Source organism: Rhodamnia argentea, chromosome 6 (genome assembly GCF_020921035.1).
Source record: "Rhodamnia argentea isolate NSW1041297 chromosome 6, ASM2092103v1, whole genome shotgun sequence".
NCBI classification, from domain to species: Eukaryota; Viridiplantae; Streptophyta; class Magnoliopsida; order Myrtales; family Myrtaceae; genus Rhodamnia; species Rhodamnia argentea.
In genome coordinates, this window is record NC_063155.1 from 7,190,786 (window position 1) to 7,203,439 (window position 12,654).

The 12,654-nt window shown below is 40.3% G+C and overlaps 1 protein-coding gene across 1 annotated transcript; it reads right to left on the bottom strand.

The window, feature by feature from the left end:
• Nucleotides 1-9,191: 9,191 nt before the first annotated feature.
• Nucleotides 9,192-10,937, bottom strand: LOC115744639 (E3 ubiquitin-protein ligase Praja-2-like). The gene has a single exon (XM_030679919.2). The coding sequence runs from the start codon at nucleotides 10,857-10,859 to the stop codon at nucleotides 9,510-9,512; it is 1,350 nt and encodes a 449-aa protein (XP_030535779.2). The 5' UTR covers nucleotides 10,860-10,937; the 3' UTR covers nucleotides 9,192-9,509.
• Nucleotides 10,938-12,654: the final 1,717 nt, after the last annotated feature.

Here is a 12,654-nt window from a genome sequence, read left to right on the forward strand (position 1 = left end):
CAGGCCAGACAAGAAAAGACTCAACCGCCAATGGAAAATCAGACAAGCTAGCAAGTGAAACTTTTGCTTCCTTTTGAAACCCAAATTACTGCCACCATGCCTAATTTGAGAGAACGGTTGAAAAACTGAATATTTCACTTGTCACATATGATGGATCATAATTGAGCTTCCTCCAACTGTTTCCTAATATAATTGTTCTTGGCTTGTCTGATTACTTTCCGCATAGATACTTTGTCCAAGTTGGAGGATGACAGGGAAGGTCTCCCGAACCAATATGAAGAGTCAAGTAAGGCCAATAATCACTCCTATTCTCTTTTGTTTTTGAGGGCCGAGTCATATTGAAGAGTAAGCAGGCTCGAGATCCGGATCTAATTACTCAGGCTCTAATTTTATGAAAAGATTTCTCGAGCTTTGCGTTGCTTCCGTTCAATTTGGGTTTCAAAAGGAAGCAAAAGTTTCACTTTAGAATCCTCTTTTTTTTTTTTTTTTAGAATCCTCTAAAATTCAAATGTTTTAATGAATTTGAAATTTGGAATTCTCTTTACAATTCTGTGAAGTTTAATCTCCAAAAACTTGTAATCATTCTATTCAAACTCTTTTTTTAGTGAAATTCGCAACCCTGTGCTTACCTGTGCACCCGTAGCAAATTAAAGAATCCCCCACCACTCGACCGTGCTCATCCCGAGTGTTTCGTCACGATGGTCGTGTTACAACGTTGGCCACGCTCGTCGCCAAGACGAGCTTTTCTTTTCTACAGAGGTGTTTTTCGACGCTGCGTCTTCGTACAGTAATGTTCGCTTAGCAGTGCCTGACTTACTCCGATTGTTATAGCCACGCTCGGCCGTATTGGCCGCGTTTGTTAAGTTATTGTCTCGACAGCAAAGTCTACAGGCTCGAATTCCCCCGATTCTCGACTTTTCCAAACTCAATGTTCTCAAACAAGTTGGATTTGGTAGACACCGCCTCACATACCGCCCTGCTGTGGAACCACCAAACTTGATGCCACGTAACATGTTGGAGCACTATTCGACATTGATGCAAACTCAAAGTAACTTAGTCACCATGAGTTTGAGTGAGGATGTTAGAGATATTTTAGACGTCTTCTAGAGATATTTAGGATATTTCTTCTGATTTTTTTATATCCATTTAAATCATGCATATTTGATTTGATTTTTTTAAATAGTCTTTACTCTTTTCTTTTGGGGTGTGTTTCATACTCCCGAAAGCATATGGGTCCCGCTTTTTAGCCAATAATTTTTGGTTAGTAGTTTGGGTTTTGGTATCATGAATAATTATTTAGTTATTGTTATATATTTATTCTTTTTCATTTGTAATTGAAGAATATAACGAAAGCTGCGATGTGCTAATTATAGTGGAATCACATGCTTGACGTAACCCTAGTTAAGAGTGAAATCATGATAAAATCCCATGTCTCGATTTTTTTCTCGTTGTTTTAAACTTTACCTTACTGTGAATGTGCGCCGAATTCTAACATTTTCTATGTATCAAAATATATTGAAATTCCTCATTTCTTTTTCTGCTCATTATTTTTTAAGTGTATCAATTTTGTGGGCAGTGTAAAATAGCATGCCAGACCAAAAAATGCTTCACTGCCTTAACTCATCAAAGTATGCCTGCTGCCATTGACGTATTTGCTTAAAAGGAGAAAGCTAGAGGCTAATATAACCGCCCCCGAGTATAAACAATATGCCGGAGTGAGGTCATGTCCCTTCTGAATTGATTCCGCGGCTAATTTCGTGGGCGATATCAAGCAGAACGGGACGATGATCTTCTCCCAGGCGAGACTATGCCTCGTCTCCTGCCGACGCGGAGTGTCGTGTGCCCCAACCCATTTCAAGGTCTAGAGTGGACGGTGCAGGAGGCTGCGACTGCGGCAGCTACCGTCGAGAGGATATTTTCGCTGAGAGATTGGGTAAGATGGGGTGGTTGAGGGTGGTTCTTGTGTTGAGCAAGGTGAAGAAATTGGACGCCCAACCTCCCAAACTCATGTTCTGATGATGTTCAGTTGTTAGGGCATCTCCTAAATCACAGATCTCCCGAGTGGACACATATTTATCGCACATGGAGGGAAAATTTTCCTCACCGATTGTCCGGAATTGACTTGAAGCCTGTCGTGAAACACCTTATCAGCTTACTATCCGAGTTAGACGACAAAGAAAACTAAGAACTTATCTCTTGTGCCTGCCCAAACGGCAATGCTTCCTAATTTCGGGGAAGCTACTTTCAACCCTTTGGGTTGGCTCATTACGTATCCTGTTATCATACCATACTCTACACAAAAGGCAGAATGCGGAATGTGGGACTTCGGTTGAGAGGGGCAAGATTAGTCAAGTAGGACGATATGCTAATTCATTTTAGTTAGAAAGTACAACCCGAGCACCTAGACTTAGGGCCTGTTTGGCGTTGATTCTGTTCCCAAAAAATGATTCTGATCAAAATCACTTTTTTTTATTCTGTTCCTTAGATGATTTTTTGAGAATTAGAACGCGTTTGGTAACTATTTAAAATTTTTGTTCCTAGAACAAAAACGCGTTTGGTAGCTGCACAAAATTTCCGTTCCCAATTTTTCATTTAAATCAAATAATTATATAATCACATTTGATGGCAAAGAATAGGGAAAATAATCAAATAGTTATTATGGAGCAAAAAAAAAAAAAGCAACAAAATTTTCGTTCTTAATTCGTTTGTCGATTTGTCATGAGTATACGATCGTTTATATTGTTTGAAAAGTAATTTGTATTACATTTACAAATTTTGTCTAAATCATTTGTTTGTTATTATTTCTTGTGACTTTTATATTGATTACCAAAAAAAAAAATGAAAGAAAAGCTCCTCATTGCGTAACCGCCTATAGTTTCACACTCTTATAATTACACATCGTACAAGCTTATAAGACTTGTAACTCAACCACATTGATTTTTTTTTTCACCCGACTTGACAAATTTTTTGTGCGGCTTGAAAAATGGAGAAAAAATGGAGATTTAGTTCGCAACGTGGAGGGTTGGATTTTTTTTTTTTTTTGCCCTATTTACACTGTGGCTAGGGTTTTTTCGTTTATTAGAGAATTTTGTTACATGAGAGACTTGTGAGCCCTATTTACACATCGTACAAGCATTTCAAATGTTCGTTTGTGCACCGACTTCTCAACTAAAAATCTGCAGGATCTCCTCAAACATAGTATACCAGTACTTATACATTCAAATCATCAGAACCAGTAACACGGATGTAAAAACTGCATACAATCGGTGTGCATATTGACATTCCGCCCTGAAAAAGTACATATCAACAAGCCATCACCCTATACTAATTAGATCAAAAAATGCATCTGCCGGTGGCAAGCCATCACCCTATGATAAACATAAATATTGCAAAGTACTCAAAAAAACAAGATTACAAAAGTGAGAAACATAAAGTCAATGAATTTCAGGCATATTATTATCCTTTGCCATTTGATTTGCAATATTTTTCCTAAGAATGTTCATCCCACCGGCAGCCTCCTCATGCAACATATCATCTCCAACCTCCTCCCGCAAAGGTCCACACACAAACTCCGGATCTCCATATCGGGAAAAGTTTTTGTCCATCCTATCTTGGTCACGAATGTAATTATGGAGAGCACAACACGCAATGACAATAAATGCTTGCTTTCGAACGATAAATGGAGGCATCTTTCTCAAAATAGCAAAGTGATTCTTCAATACCCCAAATGACCTCTCGATGACATTCCTTAACGAAGAATGCCTATGATTGAACAATTCTCTTGTCGTTTTAGGTCGCCTTCCTCTACCCCTATAATCATTCGGATGATACCTTTCACCTCTAAATGGGGTTAAAAATCTCGAAAGTGCTGCATAACCGGAATCCACGACATAGTATTTGCCTACAAAAAATTATATATACATTTGTTATGATATGCAAATGCAATATAATCATAAAGAAAATCATGAGATTATAAACAAAGCAAGTACCTGGTGGTGGTCGAGGAAATTGCGGTCGAGGAGTCTCCGGTGTTGCCGAAAGGACTCGACAATCGTTGGCGGATCCTTCCCACCCAGCACAAACGAAAGTAAATTTCATGTCAAATGAACAAACGCAAAACACATTCTGAGTTGTAATCCCTTTCCCGCCTCTATATGGGATTTGCTTCGACACGGGGATGGAAGCATTAATATGGGTGCCATCAATAGCACCTATGCAGCCCTATGATTTCACGAAGGTCAACTGTTACATAAGATTATCAACTACAAGGTGGAGTGATATGTGTGACAACATTATGAAATTATACCTTGAAATAGCATTTATGGTTATGATCCATAAGAATCTCCTCCGGGACAACATCAAATGAAGGTGGTTTGATATTCTCCTTTGCTAGTTTGATAAATGCTTTCAACACATCGGTGAAATACTTGCTGATTGTTTCTCCCGAGCGTTGAAATCTCTCACATAACTCTCTATTAGAGTTACCATGACCAATCAAAGATAAAAAGATCCCAACTTGTTCATCTACCTTAACATACCAATTATCTTTCAATCAGCCTCTTGCTCTCATTAATCACACAAGTTCAAAAACACATGTCTTTCCAACCTAAAAGCTTCATATATTCTATCAAAATGTCCACAAAGAAGCTCCCTCATCCATTCCGGTCTTGACAACCGACTGTCCCTAATAGGTTCTTTCGTATGCATAAACTTGTCAATCATGACAATGCACATCCACATCATCATTATGTCAATATCAAAGTCATTCAAATAATGTCCAAACGATGTTACCTCCTCATCGGACAAACTATTTTCTCCCCTTCCATAATACCTATGCCATCACACAAATACAATAACATTAATTTAAACAACTGCAGAAAAAAATCAATAACGACCGATAACATAAGTTATAAAGTAGGAGGAAATCAAATACTACAATCATACAGCATGTATCGTACCCATGCCACCACAAAAATAAATGAGTCTCAACATAAATATCTTTAAAAACCAAATAATATCATAACATAAGTCATAGAGCAACATAAAACCAAACATAAAATCACACGAAACCCCAAGTACATTTTCCAATATCCACTAAAGACGTCGGAGAATTCCATTTGCCATTTCACTTGGAGTTTGGATGAAAGCCTCCCTCCATGTGGCACTAGCGCATGCACGTTCCAATGCTTTGTGGTAAAGATCCTCCTCTAAATCGGGAATGCTCAGCAGGACCTTAATCACATTTGATACGGAAAAGAGGTCTTCGGGTGCCAATGTGACTGTGAGGTAGGCTGCAGAGTCACTCAGTTGACTTGCTCTAGTTTTTATCATCTCTTGCAAGGCTTTGTAGGTTCTGGCAACATCAAATGCCTTACTCTTTCTTCTCCTCTTGGTATTTGGAGTCCTTTCCAAGTTGTGCTCTCCAGTTGTAAAAACCCCCTCATCAATTTGGTGTTCACATAAGAAGGATGGATCACCATCCGCATTGTCACCACCATTATTGCCTTCCTCCGACTCCAAATCATCAGCAATTCCTACTGACTGTTCTCCAGTAGCATAAGTATCACCAAATACCAGGATCAACTCAGAGTAATAAGGAAATCCATCCTTCTTGAATTTTGCCCACTCGGTATTACCCCGCAATTTTCACAATAATGACATATGTCGGCAATACAAGCAAACCGCTTTAAACACACATACATAATGATGTCAACATGAACAAAGGTATTATGATACCTTGATGTGTTCTTCCCATACTTTTGGATCATCGACTTAAACTGTTTTATTGACATTATCCCAGCCAAATCCGGATTTGCCAAGAAGCTTCTTAAAACTACCAAACTGTCTTCTTAGTTTGTTCATCTTGTTCCTCAATTGCAATTGCGTAAATCCAAGTCCTAACCGAGTATTGAATTCAATCCTTATGGTTTTCCACCATGGTTTGTTGAAAGTACAAGAGGTCCTATTTCCCTTTTTGACCTCTTCTACTATCAAACTCACAAAGAGGTTTGTGGCAGCGTCGGTCCACTTTGCATTTCCTACCTCTATTTGGGATGCCATTTGCTACCACATGCAACCATAACATAATCATAACACTCGCTTTGAAAAACAGTCCACATAACTCACACCTCGCTACTATACTTGTGATGTTAATCAAGAAAAAAGGAAGTGCATAGAGTTGAAACTAATCAAAGTGCAACAGGGAATGCTTGGTGGGTATTCGAAGCAACTAGCACAAATCTTGCGTCACCTAGATAGTTGTCAAGACATAAAAGGTATTTCAAGCATAAAGAGCTTGAAAGTGCGGAGGCTCCATTGCAACCGAACTAGATACCAAATTAGACCTTTAGCATAAATTTTGTGGACAACATTAAGTAAAGAATGGCAAGGTAAGAGCATATAGACAGTGATGTAAGAATGAAAAGGGAGACTCTAAGCCACTAAAAGGCATAGTAGACTATGATAAGTTCTTGAGCTCATCAAACATTATTTCATTGACTTGTACCAACCAAAGTGAACATTTAAAATTGTTAAATATGTCTTGAATTTTATGTACCCGGTCCGGTTTATCATCCAACTTGACATTATTTTTGTGCAGCCCAAAAGAAGAGAAAAAGTTGAGATTTAGTTCGCGATACGGAGAGTTGGGCCAATAGGCCCAACCCGGAGCAAGTGAACTAAATCTCTTTAGTGGTATGAGTAGATCTTTATGGGGGTTCGGGGGCAACGCCCCCGAAAAAAAATTTTTGGGCCTTATTTACACTGTAGCTAGGGTTTTCTTGACTTTAATATAAACTAACAATATAATGGCTGACAATACCTTTGTGCATACATATGTTGGACATTTCAAATCCAAATACCCACGGCACAATCATGTCATTCGAACTTGATAAATGCAGGTGTGAGGTATAATCGAAAAAAGAATTTCTACACTCAATCATTTTAGATCGAAGACATTAGTCACATGTTGAAGAAGGAGAATCCGGTTCTGGGATGCGTGAAATACCCGAGGTTATATTTCTTGAACTGTTGAAAAGAGCAAAATTCTCAAGTGGTACAGGCTCCAGTATGGCCCTTCTAAACACTTCCTGTATAATCAAGACAAACTCGGTTCGTGATAAGCAATTTTAATCAACAAAACACTTTAGTTTACATTGGCTCTCGACTAATTTCGGTTTCATAGTATGGAAAAGAAAAAGGCAAGATTAACATCGTTGCAGAAGCTCCACTAGTGACCTACATTGAGAGGAGGAAGAGACCAAGCTTCTTTGATGAACAAGGGAAAAAATCGACTACAAAAGGCTAGACCAAAAAAACAAAATCCAAAGGCACAAGTAGCACCGACAACAATGGGGAGCAGATGGTAACGGTGTTTGTTTCATTGGTGTGAAGCAGAGCGGAGTAAGAGCTGCATTTTTACGGAGTGAATCAAGCGAACTTTCTTATTGGTAGGTAGTATCGGAACATAACATCAACCGTTCACGGGGGTCGCTATTAGGCAAAGAGGAGTTCTCTTGTTAGTCGTGAGGCCATAAGCTTCTTCCATGTCAATATCTTCGACCCTCATTTCTTCGGGTAGTTTCCAATTGAACCGATGAAGGAGATTTGCCAATGCAAGCTCAACTATTACGACGCCAAAAAGTCCGTAATCGGTCTTAGGGTCACTTTCAAGTTACCAAACACCGGAACAGAATGGAAGTTTCAAGGGACAGAGGAAGGGGAAAGAGAGGTTTGCAGTAACAAGGAAAATTCCTTTCGAAAGCGGGAAAGAAATACCAAGACAAAAAGGAGGACCGTGGATCAATTGGCGACAAAAAAGCAGACGGACCCTTCTAAAATACAAGAGAATGGCTCATCAGAACTTCACAAAATAGCGTTGTTCGGTTCCAAAAATGCTGATACTCTCAAACGAAAATTGCTAAAATAACGGAATCGCAATTTCTTCTCGTGTTGTTCGGGGATTCAATAACGCAGCAATCTTTCCAGCCCGGAGATGGGTTGCTGCTCTCACCAAATTTCAATCGTGGCTCTTGACTAAAGAGGAGACACCCTTTTGACTTAAGAATTGCTAGATCCGACACCCCCATGTCTTTCCCCTTTTTTTCGAGACAAATCCAAGATCCGCGAGCGACCCTTGAGGTCAACCCTCGCTCGAGGCCAATGAGGGGTCTTCACCCAAATCAGCAGCCTAGAGTGAGATGGAAAGGGAGACGAGACCCGACCAAGGTGTGAATGACGAAATGGAACTCATAGGGGTAGTGCGACGGCGGCGGCGGTAGCGGAGCTCGTGAATCACAAGCAAGCGGTGAAGGAGTTCCTTGGTTTTTAGGTGGAGGGCACAAGTGAGAGAACCGAAGTGAAGTGAAGGACTGAAGCGGAGAACTGAAGTGGAGAAAAATCTGAAGTGCAAAAAAGTGATTCTCAAAAGTGTTCCAAAACACCGGAATCATCTTTTTTTTGCTTCTGAAAAGTGGTTCAAAAGTGTTCCCGGGATCGGAATCAAAATCATTTTTTTTTTCATTACTAAACATGTTTCTGATCCTTTTTTGTTTTTGGGAACAGAAACAAAGGATCAGAATCACCGCCAAACAGACCCTTATAGGTGGAGGGAGATTCATGTGCATATAAAGATATATGAATATTGCGGGCAAGCGATACGAGATACTTTAACACCTCCTCACAAGTGCAAATCGAATTAAGAACAGCCGTAGAATTTGACAAACGAGATACAACACATGCAAAAATAAACTGAAGCTGAGAACTCCACTCTAATGTCATGTTAAAATGTCCAATCCAAATGACAAAAATTTATAGGTAGAGGAAGTTCGCGTGTATGTGAAGTTATATCTAGCCACCAAACACAGCCTATAGGAGATTCGATTGGCCAGTAACAAGAACTCTTTACCACTCATACAAGCAATCCACCATGTACAGAAGGAGACATACAATTCCTATTTCGAGAACAAAGAAAAGCATATGGCATGCACGAAGAAGGGCGCAAGAAAAAGTACACTAGCCACTGAAGGCTTTGGAAGATTTAGATTCAAACAAAAAAGACCAAACTTGCCTTAATTCGCAAACCACAAGGAGGCAAACAAGTCAAAATGGTTCCTATAGAGACATGCTTACATGAAGTATAAAAAATTCAACTTCATAAGCCATTGCCCCACAAGCCCAGCAAAGGGGAAGACTTGGAGACAACAAGCACAAGCAGTCATAGATTACGCAGAGTTGTCTGGAGAAAACCTAATATTACATCAAGTCTTATTCACCCAACAGTTAACAATTTGGGTTCTTTAGGAATAAAACTTCCTTTTGCCCTTACCGAAAAATATGAACCTGTAAAGAATTCAATCCTCCTTGCTACAAAGTACAAGGTATAGGTGGGTCTCTCTGATGCCGCTATCTACATTTTTACACATCTTAATACTCAGTCTGACTTCTACAAAGTAATGCCGCCCTCGACTCATGATTAGAAGCCAATTTGTGATCTCCTGGTCCTTTCCCGCTCAAGATACCGCATCATCAGCAGGTAATTCATAACGACAAACAGGACATGTATTCCTCACGCGCAGCCATGTCACAATACAATTGGCGTGGTATCCATGGCTGCAAGGCAGCTGCATTGCAATGTCCCCAGCCATAAATTCATCCTTGCAGACCGGACAAAGCCCGTCCTTTCCATCCACATCCTCTTGAGTCAAAGCCAACTTCGGTAGATTCTGGATCACTGCTTCAGAAGCCGGGGACCCTCCCACCAGAGAACTCTCGTTCTCAGTTAACTGACCAAACATGGTCTCATATTCCGCAGAAAATAAGTAATCATCGTCATCAAAGTAAGTTTCCAGCTCATGATCCAATCCTGCTGTTGCTACTAAATTATCTGAATTCAACAAAACCTCCCATTCCAAGTTCCCAGAACCTCCAACTACTTCAACACTCACATCTTCCCCTTCATCTGCAACAATAGGCATTGAAGATACAGAAATGGATCCATCATCATTGAGAGGATCACCAAACAAGCTCAATATCTCTCTATCATCGAAGCAACTCTCGACTTCCTCCCATTCCAAATCGAGATCCTCAACCTCTCCGGCATCCACTTCCAATGGAAGGGAATCATCCCAACACAAAGGAACACTACAAAAATAGTCATCCTCATCAATCGCGTGATTCAAACTCAATTCATCCTCTGAATCTCTACAAACCCCCAATTCATCTTCCAACTCCAAATCAGAATCGAACTTGACATCACGTATACCACTCCAACACTGCTCCATTTCACAAATTGTCATCCCTGCTTCACAGGAATCCAACCCAGAAGCCCCAGTCTCCATAAAAATCTCATCTTCACAACAATCCTCGTCTACAAATCTACAATTCTCGTCCCCACCCACGCCAAACCCTAACCCGATCCCTAAATCTACATCCACATTATCCATACAAACGTCATCATTCCCATCAATCACCCCGAAATCCAACCTATTTACCTCCTCGGACACCGAATCCGCGTCGCCGCCCACGAACTGCGGATGCTCGACGAACAGATCCATGCCAGAACTGGCCTCGCCGTCGAGCTCCAGGAGCAGATCGACGGAGTCGGGATCGGAAGCGACGTCGCCGTTCAGGGCTCCAATTCGATCAGCGGCGATCGGATCACGGACGGGCAACGTCATGTCGTCATCGGAATCGTAGAGATCGAAGGCGCGGCGGGCGCGACGGCGCTGGTGGTGGGAGAAGCTGGGGGGAGGGGGGTCGAGCTCGAGGGAGAGTGAACGGCGGAGGCTGCGCCGGTGGTGGAGGCGGCGGCGGCGGCGATCGAGGTGGCGGAGGCGGGAGATCGTGGCCTCTGCTGACATAATTCCTTTGCGCTTCGAGGTTTTCGGGTCGGGGAAAGAAAGAGTGGATGGAGGGTTGGGAGGTGACGTGGAGATCTTTGGAATTCGAAGGTTGTTAGGTGATTCTTCTTCTCTCCTTTTTTTCTTTTTTGCTTTTTTTTTTTGGTCAAACTCTCTTTTTCTTTGACTTTATTATTAAAAAAAAAACACAAAACCATTTATATACCAAGGATCATAGTAGGAAGGAAATTGACATGACACCAAGCAATTCATGATAAATGTGATAGTAGTAACTATAATTATAGTGTACAAAATTACCCAATCATAGTAGAGGATAATGTTCAAATAGGCTCGAAATTATCGGCGCTTTCAATCCTTTGACTATTTTTTTTCTCTGGTCGATGACCATTAAATCATGGATGATTATTAGGTTCATTGTCGGTGTTAAAAAAAAAAAAATTCAACGCATACATTGTTAGATGGATAACGTCAAATAATTGTGCAAGTGAATTCATCCATGTGATGCTAATCTCCACGATGAATATGTTAGAAAAAAAATCTTTTATGCTGATAGTGGACCGATAAAAATCCTTACATTATTGCATTGGAGAAATCGGCATTTCCACTTTCCAAGTCACAAATAGCTCTGTCAAAAGAAAATCCAAAGACAATGCCGATAGGAGTTCGATCGGGGCTTGGGTGGATTCAAATTCATCGAGCGGTGTCTAGATGTCATATGCACATGATTGATCCTAATCAATATGAATCGTAAGGTATTATATTAGCTCTTAAGGTCCGTTTCTTTTTCAGAAAAAAGAATGATTCGAAAAATAATTTCTCAAAAAAAAATGATTGGTTAAATCTCTTGAAAAAAAAAATCAGATAAAAATGTTTGCATCATCGACGATATTTCAAGTCTAAAAGGTTTCATGGATGATAAAAATATTTTTCGTTCGTTCATTTTTATAAATGATATAAGCAATTATTTTTCCTGAAAAAATATTTTTTAAATTATGAATTTTCCAACATAAGTATTGCGTCGAGCGCATCTCAGTCCTTAGGAACATGGGGAGAGAGCTCTAGCCTCTAGTGGTCTTTAGCCGTTAATAGTAACGGGCCCCTTCCATTCAAAGATTTGGTAATATCTTTGGCAAAAGGAATTGGTGATTTCGAATTAAGAGTAGCCAAGTAATCCCTTCAACATTGTCGGATGCCGAAAGAATAGTTTTTACGATCCCGTTTGTTCCCTTTGAATAAGGTGATCACGACTTAGGAACCGACAACAATCGTATTAGAGAATTCAAGCATAATCGAGTGCCCATAACGTGCCGGATAAATGCTGATCCGATTCGACGAGTGGCATTTATCGAATTTGATTAAAGATCAAAACACACCAGATATGTCGGGCTCTAGTCAAGCCTTTGTTAGTACAGATAGATTAGGCCCCGAGGCCTAACAACCTAATTCAACCTGCTAATCTTAATTAACTCGAAAGCCCCCTAAATGGGTTTTTTTATCGCATGACTAAGCTCGGGCCTGATTTGTAGGCCCAACCAAACCTGACCATCAGGCAGGGCAGCAATTTTTCAGATGGGCTTGGTTCGATCATACTGAATACGGTAAGAATTTATATTGTAACTCATGAAATATTAACAATGTACGATGCCGAGAGAATCAATCATCTGCATCCAAATAGGAAAAATTTGCTATTTGAAATGCAGATCTAATGAGTTTTAACAAGTGGGCGTTCCCTAATATATCTCGACTTAAATAGACTAATGACAAGGTTTCGACCCGAGCACTTGTTAAGCGCACA

Coding starts and splice junctions, on each gene's coding strand:
- LOC115744639 (XM_030679919.2), bottom strand. CDS start 10,859: ATGTCAGCAGAGGCCACGATCTCCCGCCTCCGCCACCTCGATCGCCGC.